This window comes from Trichomycterus rosablanca, chromosome 13, assembly GCF_030014385.1.
Source record: "Trichomycterus rosablanca isolate fTriRos1 chromosome 13, fTriRos1.hap1, whole genome shotgun sequence".
NCBI lineage: Eukaryota > Metazoa > Chordata > Actinopteri > Siluriformes > Trichomycteridae > Trichomycterus > Trichomycterus rosablanca.
The window spans coordinates 30048571-30071070 of NC_086000.1; the positions used below are offsets into that span (position 1 = coordinate 30048571).

A 22500-nucleotide genomic window follows, 5' to 3' on the forward strand; every position below is an offset into this window, starting at 1 on the left:
AAGGGGGCTAACAAAGCATGCAGAGAAACAGATGGACAACAGTCAGTAATTGTAGAACTACAAAGTGCTTCTATATGATAAGTGGTGTAGAAACGAGTGTGAGTGTAGAAACAAGGAGGTGGTTTTAATGTTATGGCTGATCGTTGTATAAATGACATCAACTGGAAACAATTGGAACATCAATCATGAGCCAGATCTTTTTATTCAACAACATTGTTTGACCTCCATATTACCGGCCATGGTTTTGGAATAAAATGTCCACAATATCTCACAAACGTTGTAATTTCAGTCACATACTCCAAAATCTAATATAAAAAAAACTGTTATAACTCAATTCTTTTGGAATAGAATGTCCAAAAAGCTTATGGTCAGATTTCCACATACTTTTGGCCACACAGTATATGTAAAAGTAATATAAATTTAAAATAATAAACAGACAGTTTTGAAGTGATCAGTGTTTGGTGTTTCAATGCTTTATATTAAAATAACCCTGTACAATTCCAGCTTATAACTGAACAAGAATTCACTACCTCTTAGTGCACCTGGTAATATTTACCATTCAGCAGATTAAACCATTTCATTCTCATTAGAGATCAGTGGGTCTGTGCTTAATTACTGCTTAAATCAATCAATTTTAATTAACAAACAAGCACGAAATGTCAAAGGTGTCCTTGAAAATTTCATTATAAAATGAAAGAAAAATTGCCCTGCAGGTAAAAGTGAAAATCAGACACTGTCTACATTTATATGAGTATTTTTAATGTAGGTAAATTCATTAGAATTTAATCTATAAATACAATAAATTAAATTATCCTTAGGAATTCTATAACATTAGTAAAGGAGTACAGGTCAAATAGATACTGACTGATACACCGATCAGCCATAACATGTTTCTACATTCACTGTCCATTTTATCAGCTCCCCTTACCATATAGAAGCACTTTAGCACTGTAGTCCATCTGTTTCTCTTCATACTTTGTTAGCCCCCTTTCATGCTGTTCTTCAATGGTCAGGACCCCCACAGGACCCCCACAGAGCAGGTATTATTTGGGTGGTGGGTTATTCTCAGCACTGCAGTGACACTGACATGGTGGTGGTGTGTTAGTGTGTGTTGTGCTGGTATGAGTGGATAAGACACAGCAATGCTGATGGAGTTTTTAAACACCTTACTGTCACTGCCGGACTGAGAATAATCCACCAACCAAAAATATCCAGCCAACCACTGATGAAGATCTATAAGATGACCAACTCAAACAGCAGCAATAGATGAGCGATCGTCTCTGACTTTACATCTACAATGTGAACCAACTAGGTAGAAGCGTCTAATAGAGTGGACAGTGAGTGGACACGGTATTTAAAAACTCCAGGAGCACTGCTGTGTCTGATCCACTCATACCAGCACAACACACACTAACACACCACCACCATGTCAGTGTCACTGCAGTGCTGAGAATGATCCATTACCTAAATAATACCTGCTCTGCGGTGGCCCTGTGGGGGTCCTGACCTGTAGAACTACATATTGATTCTATATGTAAGTGGACAGTGAGTGTAGAAACAAGGAGGTGGTTTTAATGTTATGGCTGATCAGTGTAGATAGAAATAAAATGATAAAGTGTGATAAAAACTAGACTTTTTTTCATTTTGAAGGGTTTGTATTACAGTAGGAAAAAGTAAACTTTTTTAACCTCATCCTGCAGGGCTTTTTATTGATCTGTTTTAAAAGGTAATTGAAATATCAGAATTGTGATAAGTTGCCTTTTATTTATTGAAAAAAAAAATAATAGTAATAATACAGAGACACTTTAGCTAAGGTAAAATTATAATAATAAAAAAAACATAATAATAATAATAACACACATTACATTCACATTTCATTTTTTTTTTTTTCACATTTCTTACTGGGACAAATGTATTCCTGGTTGATTTGTGCTTTCAGTCTTTTGTTCTGCAGATCCACTAAGATCGGGGTGAACCTTTTGGCAATCTGCAATGAATAGCCTCAAAAATGCTTTTATTTTCCTCAATTTTCTTAGATTCCTACCTATTGTTCATGATTGGAAAAATCTGCCTTCATTGTGAGCAGTCCTAGAGTTAGGTTTCAGCAATGAGGGCAAGTGCTTGGCATGGGCATCTTCTGCTTACATGCTCACAATGTAAACTTAGAGTCTGTACTGTAATAGACGGGAGGACGGAAATCATTTACATCGGGATTCATGCAGTGTTCCTTTTAATGTAGAGTTACTGTAAAAAAAAGTATCCAGGTTGGACGTCCATTTTTGATAAAAGATGAGTCACAAATCACAACTTGTATCAGACCGTACTCTCCATAACCCATTCCGAGCTATCGAGTGTCCCTTTATCGCCTTCGCCCTCGCTCTCATCACACTGCAGCAACATCCCATTTACCGACAGGCTCCTTTTAGTCCAGATGGTGCTGATGCGCTGAGGGTAGCTAAGGCACTGTGAAGCAGTGACGTCGCTCATATCAAATGAGTGACTGCGCTTGGGCTTGCTCTCCAGTGGCAATTTGAGAAAGCGCCCCAGCTTGGAGTCCCCACGGCCCAGCAGTGGCTCCTTATCTGAAAGGACATCCATTGCAGCCACCATGGGTCCTGCAGTAGAATGGCCTCCTGGATCCCTGACAGGAGCCTTCAAATCCAGCGACACAAAAGCACCAAGCAGGTGGTCTATATTGGGCCTTGTTTTCACCGTAGCATGCTTCCATCTGTAAGGTATAGTACTGGAACTGCCACGCTGGTTATACCGCTCCATGTTCTCAATGCCAATTGAGTCTGCAGAGGATGAAGAGATGCTGCTTTGCAAAGAGCCACACTTGAACTCTACGACCTCATCGTGCATCACAACTACAGTCTTGGGAGCCAGAGGTGGAGGGGCACCGTTAAGTGACTGCGCTGCCTGTAATCCCCCGTTGGTCTGAGAGTACGTGTTGCTTACGGAAACAAGCTTGGAAACAGGCGAAGAACTACTGACCTTGTAGCGCACCATGAGTATAACGATAAAGACCAAAAGAGTGGCGACGATCACCCCTCCAATCACAAGGATCATGGTTCCTCCAAGGAACTGTCTGTGAAGAGACTGGCAGCGAGGGTAGTCATCATGTGTGACGAACTGAACGCAGCCAACAATGTTGGTGGCAGTAAGGGTGGTGGCCGTGTCATCCCAGATGGCAAGCACACACAAGTCGTACTGCATCCCCGGCATAAGGTTATTGACCACAAAGGACCTGCTGGCAAGTGGGATCATCCTAAAAGAAGAAGAAAAATAGCAGGTTTAATTCTAGCGTTAATGCAAAGAGCTAAGCAGAGGCTAAGCATTTCCTAAATGTTAAATAATGCTGACGTAGGTATTATTTAGGTGGTGGATCATTCTCAGCACTTCAGTGACACTGACATGGTGGTGGTGTGTTAGTGTGTGTTGTGCTGGTATGAGTGGATCAGACACAGCAGCGCTGCTGGAGTTTTTAAATACCGTGTCCACTCACTGTCCACTCTATTAGACACTCCTACCTAGTTGGTCCACCTTGTAGATGTAAAGTCAGAGCCGATTGCTCATCTATTGCTGCTGTTTGAGTTGGTCATCTTCTAGACCTTCATCAGTGGTTACAGGATGCTGCCCATGGGGCACTGTTGGCTGGATATTTTTGGTTGGTGGACTATTCTCAGTCCAGCAGTGACAGAGAGGTGTTTAAAAACTCCATCAGCACTGCTGTGTCTTATCCACTCATACCAGCACAACACACACTAACACACCACCACCATGTCAGTGTCAGATAGATAGATAGATAGATAGATAGATAGATAGATAGATAGATAGATAGATAGATAGATAGATAGATAGATAGATAGATATAGATTTTTACAAAGTTAGCCTATGTAGTGAAGCAAAACCCACCGTGTAACCTATTCTCCCTCTCAACACCTATGTATATTTTTTTTTACAATGGCTGTTGAGTGCCTGACCAAGCTGGTGGCACCACTGAGACTTGAGACTGAACGCTAGACTGCTGCACCACCCAAGCACTGACCTCTGATTTTCAAATAGTGTAACTATAGTAGTAAACAGCACATGTGTACTTTTCAGACCTGATTTATTATATTAATCTGTAAACACAATGATTCACAATGTACATTATATATATATTCATCGTGATCCAATGTAGCTCTAGTTAGATATGATCTTATAATAAGAATTCAGGTCTGGCAAACCCTCTTAGGGACACACCTACAAGAAAAGTGAATGACTTGTTTGCTAAATTCTAAAACAGTGTTTGCTTGTGTAGTGGATTATAATCCCCTAAATGTTAAAAGTAAAGGAAACAGAGTGTGGATTTATGAGAAAAAGCTTGTGGAGTCTAATAAAGTCTATGTGTATTTTAATTTTTGGTTTCCATTCTGTTCCCATTGGATTACAGTCACACAATTAGATGTTATTAAACTGCACAGACCCATTTCATTCACTTTATTCACTTCATTTCAAGTAAATTTAATTTAGTACATTTAAAACAGCTGATTAGGATGCATTGCACATCGCAAGTTTTGCACCATTGTTCATACTTCAACATCAAATTTATTCTCATTTGTAAAACTGGACATTTCCTGTTCAGTATTTAATGGGGAAGGATGCACCTCGCTACAGAGAGAGCAAGGCGAATAGCCATGCACCTACTGGAAAAGAAATTAGAATCCATTGTGCAGATTCTTAATCCAAGGTTGAATAATACTGTGTTAAAAAGGCCATGAACTAAATAGAAAGAATTTCAAGTAATAAAGCAGCCGATTGATAAATACAGTAACAATGGAATCATGGAACAAAATACCAGCTCTGAAACCCACTACAGAGAAAAGTGGACAGTAAAAAGGACAGTGCAGATTATGCAGCAATATGACAGACTGTTCTGGCCACCCATGACAACCCAAGTTTTCAGAAAAAGGACAGTAAAGGAACTTTCTGCCCCTCCCATTGCTGAACCTTAACAGATGGACACCCCGACTAGGCTACTCACGCTTCTTCTGTGCACCAAGTAGTTTTACAGGCGGGGATGTTGCAGCACAAATGGAACACCGGGACAATTTCCCAGAAGTTCCCAGAAGACAAAATGCTGACACTCTGCGTCAGCTAAAAACAGAACAGACTGAGCAATCAGGCATCACGACTTTAAAAGAAAATAGGAGAGCTAGCTAATGAGCTGACAAAAAAGACAAAAAGTAGTCGTGATATTTATAAACTGTTCCACCTGGAGGGTATCATCACTCACAAGTCACAGCTGACTGCCATAAGGAGAATGACAGGTCACACTGTGACTCCATGCTCCCTCTGCCAGACAAACTAGATAGCACAGCAGGGCATGACTCTTAACCTTGGTGGACTGCCAAATTTCTATTCAGAATCACCCTGTTACACTGTGTATACTCCTGTTAACTTTGCACATACAATTTTGTAGGGCTGCCACTAACGACTATTTTTCTATCAATTGATCTACAGTGTATCACAAAAGTGAGTACACCCATCACATTTCTGCAGATATTTAAGTATATCTTTTCATGGGACAACACTGACAAAATGACACATTGACACAATGAAAAGTAGTCTGTGTGCAGCTTATATAACAGTGTAAATTTATTCTTCCCTCAAAATAACTCAATATACAGCCATTAATGTCTAAACCACCGGCAACAAAAGTGAGTACACCCCTTAGTGAAAGTTCCTGAAGTGTCAATATTTTGTGTGGCCACCATTATTTCCCAGAACTGCCTTAACTCTCCTGGGCATGGAGTTTACCAGAGCTTCACAGGTTGCCACTGGAATGCTTTTCCACTCCTCCATGACGACATCACGGAGCTGGCGGATATTCGAGACTTTGTGCTCCTCCACCTTCCGCTTGAGGATGCCCCAAAGATGTTCTATTGGGTTTAGGTCTGGAGACATGCTTGGCCAGTCCATCACCTTTACCCTCAGCCTCTTCAATAAAGCAGTGGTCGTCTTAGAGGTGTGTTTGGGGTCATTATCATGCTGGAACACTGCCCTGCGACCCAGTTTCCGGAGGGAGGGGATCATGCTCTGCTTCAGTATTTCACAGTACATATTGGAGTTCATGTGTCCCTCAATGAAATGTAACTCCCCAACACCTGCTGCACTCATGCAGCCCCAGACCATGGCATTCCCACCACCATGCTTGACTGTAGGCATGACACACTTATCTTTGTACTCCTCACCTGATTGCCGCCACACATGCTTGAGACCATCTGAACCAAACAAATGAATCTTGGTCTCATCAGACCATAGGACATGGTTCCAGTAATCCTTGTCCTTTGTTGACATGTCTTCAGCAAACTGTTTGCGGGCTTTCTTGTGTAGAGACTTCAGAAGAGGCTTCCTTCTGGGGTGACAGCCATGCAGACCAATTTGATGTAGTGTGCGGCGTATGGTCTGAGCAATGACAGGCTGACCCCCCACCTTTTCAATCTCTGCAGCAATGCTGACAGCACTCCTGCGCCTATCTTTCAAAGACAGCAGTTGGATGTGACGCTGAGCACGTGCACTCAGCTTCTTTGGACGACCAACGCGAGGTCTGTTCTGAGTGGACCCTGCTCTTTTAAAACGCTGGATGATCTTGGCCACTGTGCTGCAGCTCAGTTTCAGGGTGTTGGCAATCTTCTTGTAGCCTTGGCCATCTTCATGTAGCGCAACAATTCGTCTTTTAAGATCCTCAGAGAGTTCTTTGCCATGAGGTGCCATGTTGGAACTTTCAGTGACCAGTATGAGAGAGTGTGAGAGCTGTACTACTAAATTGAACACACCTGCTCCCTATGCACACCTGAAACCTAGTAACAATAACGAGTCACATGACATTTTGGAGGGAAAATGACAAGCAGTGCTCAATTTGGAGTGTAGTCTCAAAAAGGGTGTAGTCTCTTAGGGGTGTACTCACTTTTGTTGCCGGTGGTTTAGACATTAATGGCTGTATATTGAGTTATTTTGAGGGAAGAATACATTTACACTGTTATATAAGCTGCACACAGACTACTTTTCATTGTGTCAAAGTGTCATTTTGTCAGTGTTGTCCCATGAAAAGATATACTTAAATATCTGCAGAAATGTGATGGGTGTACTCACTTTTGTGATACACTGTATAGACTATTTTATCAATTAGTCAATTAATGTAAACGATTAATTTTCCTCCAAAAGATATAATTCAGAAACTCACTTAAGCTTCTTTTATTTTAACAACAAACTGTACGGCATAATAATATGGCACAAAACTAAATGTAAACAGGGTTTATGTCCATATTATCAAATTCTCAAGTGCTCTATATTAAACAAAGTGCAGCATGTGTTTATAGCATTCTGTACACAAAGCAAAGTGCTTAAACTTATAGCAGAAATAAAATAGTTAGAAGTGAACACGTCTCATTAATTCCAACGTACAGTAACGACAGAATGAGCCCAGATTCTAACCCACACATTCACTCAAAACTTACTTCACATTCTAAGCGATGTAAACAAAGTGTTAAGTGTTTCACATGAGAAATTGCGCGGCAATCACAAAAATCGTGAGTCCAACAAAGCAAAGTGCGTGGCGGTCTAACTGAACTCGCTAAGAAATACAGTATTCCTAGATCTCCTTGATTAAGAAGCTTAATGAAACAATATAGAAGTAAAAGTTTTGCTGCGTCTCATGCACCCTAACTGAACTCGCAAAAAAATACGATATTCCAAGACCTCCACGATTAAGAAGCTTAATGAAACAATATAGAAGTTGATGTCAAAGCTTGGACCGGTCACAACATGAACAGCCTGCTGTGTGAGGTGAAGAACAGGCCGAAGTGGAGAAAGACAGCTATGTCAGCATCTCTCATGCCTCCCTACGACCGCACTGTGGTTACGGGAATGAATGAATGATATAATAAAATTTTCATTGTGGCATTTGGAGCCCTTTCCAGTTGGGTCTTGATTGACCAGTTACTACTTATTAACTTCTCATTACTACTCATTAACCAGGTCAAGAATTGCTTAGTTTCAAATGTCATAACTATTATTTTGTTAAAATACAACCTTATATTAGAAAAAGTCGGGATAGTATGTAAAAACTGAGTTTCTTACATTTACTTTGACTTTTATTTAATTTTAGACAGTATGAACCTGAGATATTTTGTTTTGTCTGGCTAACTCATCTTGGTAATATACTGTACATCAATTCCTGCATGTCAGGCCTGCAACACTTAAAAGACATTTTGTCACCGTTCAAATACAACCCCATATCAGAAAAAGTTGGGACAGTATTAAAAATGGAAAAAACAGTATTTCTTACACTGACTAACTTGAGTCACTGAGCTACTACTGAACATAAACTTATGAAATCTCACTCACTCACTAACTCACTTCTTAATCGTTTATCCAATTAGGGTCGCGAGGTGGGGGGGTGCTGGAGCCTATCCCAGCTTTTCAATGGGCGCAAGGTACACAGTAACAACCTGGACAGGACGCAAGTCCATCTCAGGGCAGACACACATACACACACACATACACCTATTCACCTATAAGGCAATTCAGTGTCTCCAATTAACCTGACTGCATGTTCATGGACTGTGGGAGGAAACCGGAGCCCCCAGAGGAAACCCACGCAGACACGGGGACAATATGCAAACTCTGCACTGAAAAGACCCACACCGCCCCGCCTGGGGATCGAACCCAGAACCTTCTTGCTGTGAGGCGACAGTGCTACCCACTGAGCGACCTTGCCGCTCCTTATGAAATCTGAGTATATTAAATTAAAAACTGACATAAAAAAGTGGCATAATGGCAAGGATAGGATTGTTGGTGGCATATTGCAACATGGGTTCTGAGGACCTAGGTTTGAACCTTGCCTCTGGTCACTGTCAGAGATTAATTTGTTATGTTCTCTCTGTGTCCATGGATGTTTTCTCTATGTTGTCCAGATTAATCTCTTCCTTTCTAAACCATAAGAGTAGATTTGCTCTAAATTGCCTAGTGAGTGAATAAATGGTGACTTGTGTTGCCCTTCAGTGCCCTTTAAATCTTACCAATTTCTTTGAGTTTATATACAGGGGATGAGCTGTTCTTGCTTCTAGATTTCTAGTTTTCATTTTACAGCATTAGCACTACATCTGTATTTATAAATGACCAGGTAATTCTATCAGGGTAAAACTTTAATGAGCTGAACTGTGAGAGATGTACTGTAGAATCCCGTCAGCTAAGAAAAGGCCGACTCACCCCGAGACATCTGTGTTCTCCCTGTGCCTGTGTGTGCTGGTACAGCCTGTTAAAAATGGCTCTTACTTTTTTAGACAAAATATAGCGTTCCAATTACAGCTGAAGTCTAGACTATAATAGCTATATTTATGTGCTTTTGGGAAGCTGGCGGTTTCTGACTCCATGCTCTGCGGAACACGGATATTTTCTGGGATCATGAAGTTTGTGAGTGTGATTTATCTTTTCTTGAGCAGAGAACTACAGCACAAATATCAGCACAGAAATGGCAGTGTGACACACGGACTACACAATACTTTTTTGTTGTTGAATATGTCCATTATTCATTCAGAACTGCATTTATATAAGCATTAAGTACGTTCAGGTGAACGCTGCCTGTTAGATGCTGCAGAAAAAAGAATACATATCTTAAAAGACAGCTAAAAAATGAAATCAGGACTTAAAATCCAACTAAGGCTAATTTGCTGTCTTATAAATAAGACACAGAGCCTATAGTATCCATGAAAGACAATAAATCTTGCAAATGGTACTATTTGATATGCACATATTTGCAAAGTGCACAACTGCACACATAATGTCTATAAACTGCACCTTTTAGGCTCTACCCTTTAGTTGTTTTGGTCTTTGTTATATGTTCTTATATTCTTAGTTTTTAATATATATTTTTTTAGATTTTTATATCTTATCTTGAATTACATTTCATTACATTACATTTTTTTCTTTGCACTACATACATAAACCAAGATTATTTATTTTTTATCTTATTTTTTAAATGTATATTTTTATTGTATTATTTTTTTTATTTATGTACTTATTTATTTATTTATTTATTTATTTTTTTACTTAATTTTGCATTTACTGGCCATACTTAGTAAGAGCAAATGCCACTTTCTTAACCGCTTATCCAATCAGGGTCGTGGGGGGTGCTGGAGCCTATCCCTGCTTTTCAGTGGGCGCAAAGCACACAGTAACACCCTGGTTGGGGCGCCAGTCCATTGCAGGGCAAACACACATACACACATATACACACACACCCATTCACCTATAGGGTAATTCAGTGTCTCCAATTAACCTGACCGCATGGAGGGAAACCAGAGCTCTTGGAGTAAACCCACGTAGACACAAGGAGAACTCCACACAGAAAGGACCCAGACCGCCCCGCCTGGGGATCAAACCCAGGACCGTGACGCCCGGAGCAAATGCCATATTGGTTTATTTACATACCTGCACTAAACATTTTGTCCTAGTCAAAACTTACTGTAGCTCCTAAAAGATGTTGAGCAAATCTCTAGGATCCTGGTGTTGTGCTGGCTAATGCTAACCAGAGATTTTTTAGGATTGTTATCCACGTCGGCACGAATGATGTTCGTTTTTGAAGCAGTCTGAGGTTACGAAGAGTAATGTTAAAGACGTGGGTGAGTTAGCTAGGTCGATGTCCAAGGCAGTAATATGCAGTGGCAAAACCTACAGCAGGATATTGTCACTGAATTGCTGGATGTCTAAATGGTGCTCAGAAAACAACATTGCTTTTATAGATAACTGGTTTACTTTTAAGGAAAGGCCTGGTCTTTTGAAGCGGAATGGTGCCCAACCCTCACAGGAGGTTGCTGCTCACATTTCTTGCAGCATAGGTGACAGGCTGTGTCAGCACATACTGTGTCAGTATAGCAGCAGATAGTGGTAACTGACTATCCAGAGTCGAGACGAGCCGAGCTTAACCGACTGTCTGCGAGTCGCAATCGGACGTCATCTGTAATCTTTAGGTCCCAAACCATCTATGTTTTAGCTTGTTCCCAGAAACCACAACACATTAGCACTGACTATCAGTCAATCTGAGATGAGATCAGACTTAAAGAAATCTACATTAAACTGGCGTATGGCGTAAGGATCTTTCAGGCTTGGGTAAGGACCTTTACCATTCCAGCACAATCATGGACCAGTGCACAAAGCAAGGTCCATAAAGAACAGGCTTAATGACCTTGGTGTGGCAAATCCTTAGTGTCCTCCACATAGCCCTGACCTCAGATTGACTCAACAGTTTTTGGATTTACTGAAATAGTAACCTTCTGATCACTAGTCCAATACATTACCCACTAAGCTACAACTGCCTATATTTTTACCCTTCTTTTACATCTCTCCTTGTTGATAAATCCTCTCACCAACTTACTCTCCACTTTCTGCACAGCTCTCAATGATTCTGTTATTCAAAATAAATAAATAAATAAATACATAATAAGGGAGGGGGTGAGGTGGGGGTGTTTGAATGGCAGCCCAGCTCAAAGAGGAATCCACCTCCAAGGAGTTCCCCAATCTTTCTTTCCAGTCTCATAATCACTCTCCATTTACTATAGTTGAAGGTGTGGCCTGCACTTGTCAATGTGTTATAGAAGCACAGAGGTGGGAACAACAAGCTCATCGCTGGGTATGCATATACACTGATCAGCCATAACATTAAAACCACCTCCTTGTTTCTACACTCTTTTTGTAGTTCTACAATTACTGACTGTAGTCCATCTGTTCCTCTGCATGCTTTGTTAGCTCCCTTTCATGCTGTTCTTCAATGGTCAGGACTCTCCCAGGACCACAACAGAGTAGGTATTATTTGGGTGATGGATCATTCTCAGCGCTGCACTGACACTGACATGGAGGTGGTGTGTTAGTGTGTGTTGTGCTGGTATGAGTGGATAAGACACAGCAGCGCTGCTGGAGTTTTTAAACTGCTGGAGTTTTTAAACTGTCACTGCTGGACTGAGAATAGTCCACCAAGCAAACAAATCCAGCACACAGCACCCCGTGGGCAGCGTCCTGTGACCATTAATAAAGATCTAAAAGATGACCAACTCAAACAGCAGCAATAGATGAGCGATCGTCTCTGACTTTACATCTACAAGGTGGACCAACTAGGTAGGAGTGTCTAATAGAGTGGACAGTTAGTGGACACGGTATTTAAAAACTCCAGCAGCACTGCTGTGTCTGATCCACTCATACCAGCACAACACACACTAACAAACCACCACCATGTCAGTGTCACTGCAGTGCTGAGAATGATCCATTACCTTAATAATACCCGCTCTGTGGTGGCCCTGGGAGAGTCCTGAACATTAAAGAACAAAGTAAAAGCAGGCTAAAAAAGTATGTAGAGAAATAGATGGACTACAGTCAGTAATTGTAGAACTACAAAGTGCTTCTATATGGTAAGTGGAGCTGATAAAATGGACAGTGAATGTAGAAACAAGGAGGTGGTTTTAATGTTATGGCTGATCAGTGTACATTTGGCCATATCGTATATGATTTATGTAAGTAAACTAGTTTACTACCAGTAACAATAAAAAACGTAAAGTAAGTGTGTTTCATGCAGCTGATGGCTGACACATAACTCACAGTATCTTCACTTTCCAGCACTGTTATCTCTGCTGTACTGATTCCCACACAGTTTACACACAGTAAAGCCTGTGATTTACATAACCCTGAGAGTAAATGTACAAAACCCTCCTCTGCCACCCACTACCACTCCACCAGGGAACTAGAGATTAGACCAGAGCGCATTGTTGATATGTGACAAATTTCTATTGGTGGGATAAATAAAGTAACAAATGAGTCAGTGATAAGGCACATGATTTGATCATCTGTATGACTGCAAAAATAATATAACAGCTTTAAAAAAATGTGTCATGTTGTGGCAAAATGAAGATGATGACAACAACTGGCTGAAACTGCTTGCAATCAGCAGCTAGAGGAGCCTTACAAGGTCACCAACCATGTGAGTATTCATGCATAACGGATAAAAACATGACAAAGTGCTGAGTATAGTAAATTAGCACATACTTTTATTCTTGCTGAACAAGTATTTTATTCTGGTCATGATCAAAAGGGGTCAAGAGTATGTTCTGGACACACAGGGTACAATGTAGGAATAAACCCTGCACCAGTGGTGCTTTATAGAGTGACCAGATATAAGTGAAGCTGCTTTATGCTTAAAGTTAAAAAAAAATGGATTACACTTTGTTTGCTCATTGATTAATCTTTAGAAACAGCTTTATCCTGGTTGGAGCACAGTGGGTCCAAAGCCTCTCCCAGAGTAAGCACCAATCTATCAGATGCATTCACTGGCAGTAGTACTTTGTATATGTTATGAATGTTTAAATGTATATAAAACTGTTTGGATTCTGGCCAGAAATTCTAAATTACATAATTTTTAAAATGGAAAATGTACTATTGGTATCGTCAATAAAAGGTAAGCAACAACAACCTCTGATGACGCGACTCTGAACATTCCATAAAACATTTAAACCATTTTCCATATGCCATTATTGCATCCTTCTCTGTACACATTATGTATAGTTGGTATATTATGCAAAGTATATTGTAATATACACTGATCAACCATAACATTAAAACCACCTCCTTGTTTCTACACTCACTGCCCATGTTATCAGCTCCACTTGCCATATAGAAGCACTTTGTAATTCCACAATTACTGACTGTAGTCCATCTGTTTATCTGCATGCTTTGTTAGCCCCCTTTCACGCTGTTCCTTAATGGTCAGGACTCTCCCAGGACCACCACAGAGTAGGTATTATTTGGGTGGATGATTCCCAGCACTGCAGTGACACTGACATGGTGGTGGTGTGTTAGTGTGTGTTGTGCTGGTATGAGTGGATAAGACACTGCTGCTGGAGTTTTTAAACACCTCACTGTCACTGCTGGACTGAGAATAGTCCACCAACCAAAAACATCCAGCCAACAGCGCCTCGTGGGCAGCGTCTCATGACCACTGATGAAGCTCTAGAAGATGACCAACTCAAACAGCAGCAATAGATGAGCGATCGTCTCTGACTTTACATCTACAAGGTGGACTTACTAGGTAGGAGTGTCTAATAGAGTGGACAGTGAGAGGACACGGTATTTAGCAGTGCTGCTGTGTCTGATCCACTCATATCAGTGTCACTGCAGTGCTGGGAATGATCCACCCCCTAAATATTAATAACAGTCAGTAATTGTAGAATGACAAAGTGCTTCTATATGGTAAGTGTAGCTGATAAAATGCACAGTGAGTGTAGAAACAAGGAGGTGGTTTTAATGTTATGGCTGATCGTTGTATAGTAGGTGTTTGTAACTTGCTATAAATAAGTGATTTGCCATTTAAAAATAAGTGATACTGAACATATGGTCAAATCACATGGACAAATAAAAAGCTGCAAATGATGAGCTAAACGGTACTGATAAACAAAAAGTAGTTTAAACACAAAGTTCATATTGGAGCTAACATTCGGAATAGGCACACCATTATAAGGGCATTATGTTAATGCAGAGTTTAAAATAAAAAAAGGCAAGTGAAACAACAAAACTGCCTCCTATTATGTCTACTTTGCTCATATTTGGCAACACTGCAGTTGAAACCAATGAGCTAGCATTAAACATGAGGTCAGGAATGCCCACCAGCGACCAACAAACAAGATTTAGGTGATGCAAGCTGTAAAACTGCTGTCAGAGTGAATGCAGGGCAAAGATTATAAATACAGTGGATTCAGATCCCTTGAGTTTTTTCACACTTTATTGTGTTGTAAATTTGATTTTGAATGAACTGATAAAAAATGAGTGATGGATGAAGGCTGCCAAATAAAGAAGAATCACTGTAGCAGACTTCCTCCAGAATGCACACAAACTCAGACTACATTTACATTTACATTTTCGGCATTTAGCAGACGCCTTTATCCAAAGCGACTTGCATTACAGTTACAGTATACAGTCTGAGCAATTGAGGGTTAAGGGCCTTGCTTAAGGGCCCAACAGCAGCAACCTGGCAGCTGTGAGGCTTGAACCAGTGTCCTTCTGATTACTAGTCCAGTACCTTAACCACTAGGCTTACAGACTAGGGCAGCAGTTCACCTTTTAAGAGCAAGATGAGCCGAAACATACAGACAAAACAACAATGGAGTGGGGTTGGGGCAAGTCAAACTGACACATCCACCGATCAGCCATAACATTAAAAAATCACCTCCTTGTTTCTACACTCACTGTCCATTTTATCAGCTTCACTTACCATATAGAAGCACTTTGTAGTTCTACAATTACTGACTGTAGTCCATCTGTTTCTCTATATACTTTGTTAGCCCCCTTTCACCCTCCCAGGACCACTACAGAGTAGATAGTATTTGGGTGGTGGATCATTATCAGCACTGCAGTGACACTGACATGGTGGTGGTGTGTTAGTGTGTGTTGTGCTGGTATGAGTGGATAAGACACAGCAGCGCTGATGGAGTTTTTAAACACCTCACTGTCACTGCTGGACTGAGAATAGTCCACCAACCAAAAATATCCAGCACACAACGCCCTGTGGGCAGCGTCCTGTGACCACTGATGAAGGTCTGGAAGATGACCAACTCAAACAGCAGCAATAGATGAGCCATCGTCTCTGACTTTACATCTACAAGGTGGACCAAAAAGGTAACAGTGTCTAATAGAGTAGACAGTGAGTGGACGTGGTATTTAAAAACTCCAGCAGCGCTGCTGTGCCTGATTCAATCATACCAGCACAACACACACCAACACACCACCACCATGTCATTATCACTGCAGTGCTGAGAGTGATCCACCCCGTAAATAATACCTGGTATTGGTGTTTAAACAAGTGCATCTACCATTGGTTACGCTGTTTCAGCCACCCCCTAGACTTTAGCTACTTATTTACGTGCACAAGCCTGGTTGGCCGATAGCACTGCTGGGATGTGCCCCTGGATCCCCAGGTTTTAATGGTAGTGGACTAGCGTACTTTTCCGCTGTGCCACCTGTGTGCTAGCCCACTATTACTTGGATTCAGGGTTCTCAGCAGGGATAACCAGCAGTGCAATCAGCTGGTTAGACATCTTCTCGAAACCACTTGTGCGAATGTTTAAACTGTTTGCTAGCATAGAATATATTTTAAATACATCTTTTTTTCCCACCAGATTCCACAGATGAGGCTGTTTCATGCCACCTAAGTCATAAAAATGTTCAGAAACTCACTATTACACATCTACATAAAGATAAACTTGTTGCATACATTAAACTTATTATTTATTAACAGTAAAGTAATTTAGCTAATTGCTTATTCCTGATTCAATTATCCTCTAGTCCAGCGGTCCCGTTTCATAAAATATATAATTTAATGGACCGGTAGGGGCGGGGGGATTTAAAATAGAATAACTGTACTACTCACAAATGTTTGCTTTTTTTCGCTGCAACGAGACGCTGCTCCCACTTAGGGGTGATTGGAGACAGTAACACCCATAAAAAAGTAGTGTTTTCATTGCTGATGTAGCGATCTCTAATTATTTATTCTTTCTGTATGGCCCGGTAATAAATGACCCACGGACCGGTAGGTGGTTGGGAACCACTGCTCTAGTCCACCCAAGAGGACGCGTCCTTTTAAGTCTGGTTTCTCTCAAAATATCCTCTTTATACTATTCTGACAGTTTTATATTTCTTGACACGGTTGCCATATACTTGTTCCTTATGGGTTTTTGAACCTTGATTGTGGAAAAATGCTTTGAGACAATGTTCAGTGTTAAAAAAACACTACACAAATACATTTTACTTGACTTAACATGTTTATGGCGCTTCTTTTCATATTAGAGCTATGACTTAGAGCCTAGTGGTTAAGGTACTGGACTGGTAATCAGAAGGTCGCTAGTTCAAGCCCCACCACTGCCAGGTTGCTGCTGTTGGGCCCCTGAGCAAGGCCCTTAACCCTCAATTGCTCATACTGTAGCTGTAATGTAAGTCGCTTTGGATAAAAGCGTCTGCTAAATGCCGAAAATGTAAATGTAAATCTTGAACATAATTTTAACTCAAAGTACAATAACTTTATCCAGAGTTTGTGAATTTGAAGCAAATATAAAGACTGAAAGTGAATCAAATAACAAAACCAAAAGTGGCGCTTGGGTGGTGCAGCAGTCTATTACACTAGCCCACCACTGCTGAGATTCGGGATTGAATGGGTGCAATAGGCCGGTCATCTACACAGACACGATTGGCTATGTCTGAGGAGAGATGGACGAAGCCCTGCAATGAATCGGAACCAGCTTTGCGCCCAGTGTTTTTCAATGGAACCAGGCCTGCTGCAACCCTGACAAGAATACAGCTGTTAATGTATCCTTGTCATAATTTAAAAAAAGAAAAGAAAAGTGGATGAATACTGGTTTCTCATTGTTGCAGTTATACTATACAGTGCGTGGTGTTTTGAAAATAATGGTACATTCATTGCTGGTGCTAATTGCACAAAATAGCTGCAAGCAAATGATAATTGTTTCCAGCTAAGCATTAATCTTCTTGAAAACATAATTACAATAATCTCCTATTTTCAATTTAGTATTAGATTTTTGTATTTTAATTTAGGCCAATGCATTTACGCCTGTCAAGAGTGTAATGAAAAGAATACTATATTATATTCCCATATACTATACATCATTTAGCAGAAGCTAGAATGGAAGGAGGCAGAGCAAGCAGAAGGTTGAGTAAATATAACATTTCTTTGTAATAATTAGTGTAATTAGTATTCACAACTGATTACAGGGTCGAGACATGGTGATTACCTGTAAATCAGGACCTCATCATCTGAGCAGTTGTACTGAAGCTGGTACATTTTCACCTTGGGAGCTGTTTTGCTAAACGTCCACTTTATCAGTGCCGAGACAGACGTGACCTCTGACACAGTCACCACCTGTTCCGGCTGAGGTTTCGTATCACCTTTGGTGGTTTTCGTAGAGCTTGTGATATCGGACAGCCTGGACTTGGGCAGCGAGGTACGGTTCGTGCCGTTGCTGAGATGTGGCAGCTGGATGATGGAGAGCTCGATGGAGGCTGTGGATTCTCCTGCTGCATTGGAGGCGATGCAAGTGAAAGTGCCATAATCCTTGGAAGTGGTGACCATGATATCCAGAGTGCCGTTCTCAAACACAGTTGTCCGAGAAGAATTGCTGATAAGCCGGTCATCTGGGGCCACCCAGTGTATGTAGGGCATTGGGTCACCTACTGCCTTACAGCGGAGACTGGCTGTCTGGCCCTCGAGCACCAACAATTTGTGCGTATGCTGAGTAATTAAAGGTGGTTCGCAGACAAATTCCTCCTCGCGGACATACCAGAAGTACCTTCCCTTAAGATTCGAGGGAGAAGCACAGGTCTCCATGTCGTCCTCCCGGTCAAGCCTTCTCAGCCACAAAATCTCACAGTTACAATGAAGTGGGTTGCCACTAAAGCTAAGAGACAGCATTGGAGCGAACGGTGTACTCAGCACATCGGTGGTCTGCGACCGAGCGAATGTAGGATCCGGTGGAAGCTTCTGGAGCCGATTTGAGGTCAGATCAAGTCTGGCTAACTTCTCCAGGTCTGTAAAAGTGCCCTCAGATATGTAACTGATCAAATTGTGATCCAGACTGAGCTGGTGCAAGCTAAGCATCTTGCGAACGGCTTCCCAAGGAACGCCCCGGAGGTTGTTGTACGAAAGGTCAAGGTCCTCCAATGTTAGCAGCAGGTCATCAAAGGCCTCTTTGGAGATGTGGTTCAGTTGGTTGTTGTTCAGAATGAGGTGCTGCAGGTTCACCAGACCTTTTAGGGCATCTGGGCCAAGCTCAGTAAGGCGGTTACTGTCTAGATGCAGAGAGCGGAGAGTCTCTAGATCCACAAAGGAGAAGGGTTGGATAGAGCCAATAGTATTCCGAGAAAGCGTGAGGTCCACAAGACTTGTCATGTTGACAAAATCCTGCTGTGTAATCCTGATAATGTAGTTCCCGCCGAGCCGTAGCTCCACAGTCCTCCGGTCAATGTCAGGTGGGACAAAAAGAAGGCCTTTAGAAGGACACAGGGTGCCTAGGGACTCAGACAGGTTCTGGCAGACACAGTACTTAGGGCAGGCAGTTGCTGTCATCACGGTACTTCCCAGAAGCAGCAGGCTGCAGAATACCTTAGCCATGGTAGATCTTGTACAGAGGCCTGAAAGGGAGAAAAGAATTGGTTCAGGCTGCTCTTTTTAAACCTACTCAAAAACTATTACATTTATTATTATCACTGTAAAACTTGTCTTTTAATGTTACAGACTTTTTTACGACGGCATATTAGGGCCACTGTAAAAAAAATATTTTTAAGTTTTGATTTCAAGAATGTCATATGTTTCAATTTCGTGATTAAAGTAAAAATATTATGAGAATAAAGTAAAAATATTATAAGAGTAAAGTCGAAATATTATGAGAATAAAGTAAAAATATTATGAGAATAAAGTAAAAATATTATAAGAATAAAGTCGAAATATTATGAGAATAAAGTTGAAATTATTTCGAGGCCACTCAGGTGGTGCAGCGGTAAAGCACACGCTGTTCACCAGAGCTGAGATCTCGAATACATCGTATCGAATCTCAGCTCTGCCTGCCGGCTGAGCGGCCACATAAACAATGATTGGCCTGTTGTTCAGATAGGGGCGGGATTTACCTGGATGGGGACTCTCTGTCAGACTAGTGCGATTACGACCTCTGCTGGCTGGTTGGTGGCGCCTGCACAGAGATTTGAAAGGAGTGCTGAAAGGACCTATTTCTAAGATAAGGTACTAGATCTTTAATCAGAAGGTCAGTGTTCTAAACCCCACCACGGCTCTTAAGCAAAGCTGTTTACCTCTGATATCTTAGAACTGCAATTGACCATGATTGTAAGTCTCTTTGAATAATAGCTTGCAGAAATACCATAAATGTAAATACATCCTTTGTCATATTGCTGTGTTCGGTGGTAGTTTAAGTACTGTACCATTGATTTAGAGGTTATGGGTTCAAATTCCACCAAACTTTTTAATCACATGATACCGTTGGCTCAGTATTTTCAGTTGAAGCACGATTTACTTCTCAGCATTGACACTGAAATGAAATCCCACAAACTGCTGCATACTTTTATTCAGGCATGACACACTGCCAAGTTATTACCAGGATGGTGTCATTAAAGTGCTAAGAATAGTCCATCACCCAATTAACATCTGGTCAATGGGGCCCTATGGGGTGGTGGGTGATTGGTGGAAGTTAAGTGTACAGAGCAACAAATGGGTAACAGTAAGTTACTTTCTACAGACAATGTTTGTCTATATGGTAGGTGCTTGAGTGCCCAGTCAGACTAGTGGCATTGCTGTAACTGGAGCTGAAAAACACCAACACTATATAATCAGAATCACTCATCCAAATGCTTTATATACCGTATATATACTGTATATATACTGTATATATATACACTGTTCAGCCAAAACATTAAAACCACCTCCTAGTTTCTACACTCACTGTTCATTTTATCAGCTCCACTTACCATATAGAAGCACTTTGAAGTTCTACAATTACTGACTGTAGTCCATCTGTTTCTCTGCATGCTTTGTTAGCCCCCTTTCATGCCATTCTTCAATGGTCAGGACTCTCCCAGGACCACCACAGAGTAGGTATTATTTGGGTGGTGGATCATTCTCAGCACTGCAGTGACACTGACATGGTGGTGGTGTGTTAGTGTGTGCTGTGCTGGTGTGAGTGGATAAGACACAGCAGCGCTGCTGGAGTTTTTTAAACACTTCACTGGCACTGCTGGACTGAGAATAGTTCACCAAAAATATCCAGCCAACAGCGCCCCATGGGCAGCATCCTGTGACCACTGATGAAGATTTAGAAGATGACCAACTCAAACAGCAGCAATAGATGAGCGATCGTCTTTGAATTTACATCTACAAGGTGGACCAACTAGGTAGGAGTGTCTAATAGAGTGGAAAGTGAGTGGACACAGTATTTAAAAACTCCAGCAGCGGTGCTGTGTCTGATCCACTCATACCAGCACAACACACACTAGCACACCAGCACCATGTCATTATCAATGCAATGCTGAGAATGATCCACCACCTTAATAAAATGTATGATGAGGTTACACGTCTGGGCTTTTACATACATACCACTGTGCTAAGAAATTAGATCATCACAGTAACATTGGTAATATTACTACTAATATTACCTTAATGTGGTTTGAGACATCAGTTAACACTAATTCTTTGTGGTTTTGTTTTTTCTAGTAACATTTGCAGATAATTTTAGATTTCTACAACTGCGTTTGTGTGTAAACATCACAAAGGTTACACAAATCTAAACTGCACACAGCCTTTAAAGCTCCTATTTATTTAAACAATATTACTTTGCTAATCAACTACAGTACATTAACAAATAGATAAAAGCTAATCAGCCGTAACCTTGGAGAGACACAAACCCTAATTAGTGAAATCCAAAATTCAGAATTTTAGTTTAACAGCTCAGTACTCAAATATCACCATTGTTTCACAATCCAATGATAGCTGTTACTTGTCTTATTAACACCAACTAAATATACACCCAGATGGCATAACACTGACTCTCAATTTACCAAAAAAAAGTTCCCAAATTTCCAGAAATGGGTGAAAAGGGGTAAAAAAACACGTCAAGCACATCTTTAAGAATAATAGCTTTGTATCGTTCTCACATCTAATTTATGGCATCTAAGGCATATGGCACTGGGAGTAACCACAAATAACCTCCACTTACCATATAGAAGCACTTTGTAGTTCTACAATTACTGACTGTAGTTCATCTGTTTCTCTACATACTTTTTTAGCCTGCACTCACCCTGTTCTTCAATGGTCAGGACCACTACAGAGCAGGTATTATTTGGCTGGTGGATCATTCTCAGCACTGCAGTGACACTGACATGGTGGTGGTGTGTTAGGGTGTGTTGTTCTGGTATGAGTGGATAAGACACAGCAGCGCTGCTGAAGTTTTTAAACACCTCACGGTCACTGCTGGACTGAGAATAGTCCACCAACCAAAAACATCCAGCCAACAGAGCCCTGTAGGCAGCGTCCTGTGACCACTGATGAAGGTCTTGAAGATGACCAACTCAAACAGCAGCAATAGATGAGCGATCGTCTCTAACTTTACATCTACAAGGCGGACCAACTAGGTAGGAGTGTCTAATAGAGTGGACAGACTAACACACCACCACCATGTCAGTGTCACTGCAGTCCTGAGAATGATCCACCACCTAAATAATACCTGCTTTGTGGTGGTCCTGTGGGGGTCCTGACCATTGAAAGCAGGCTAAAAAAGTATGTAGAGAAACAGATGGACTACAGTCAGTAACTGTAGAACTACAAAGTGCTTCTATATGGTAAATGAAGCTGATAAAATGGACAGTGAGTGTAGAAAAAAGGAGGTGATCGGTGTATGTGTATATGAC

At 41.1% G+C, this 22500-nt stretch overlaps 1 protein-coding gene across 1 annotated transcript; it reads right to left on the reverse strand.

Moving 5' to 3' along the window:
* Nucleotides 1–2313: 2313 nt before the first annotated feature.
* Nucleotides 2314–19201, reverse strand: LOC134325243 (leucine-rich repeat and fibronectin type-III domain-containing protein 2). Its single transcript, XM_063007375.1, has 2 exons — nucleotides 17826–19201; nucleotides 2314–3268 (listed from the first exon to the last, which is right to left on the reverse strand). Exons 1-2 carry the CDS (start codon nucleotides 19199–19201, stop codon nucleotides 2314–2316), a joined length of 2331 nt encoding a protein of 776 aa, XP_062863445.1.
* Nucleotides 19202–22500: the final 3299 nt, after the last annotated feature.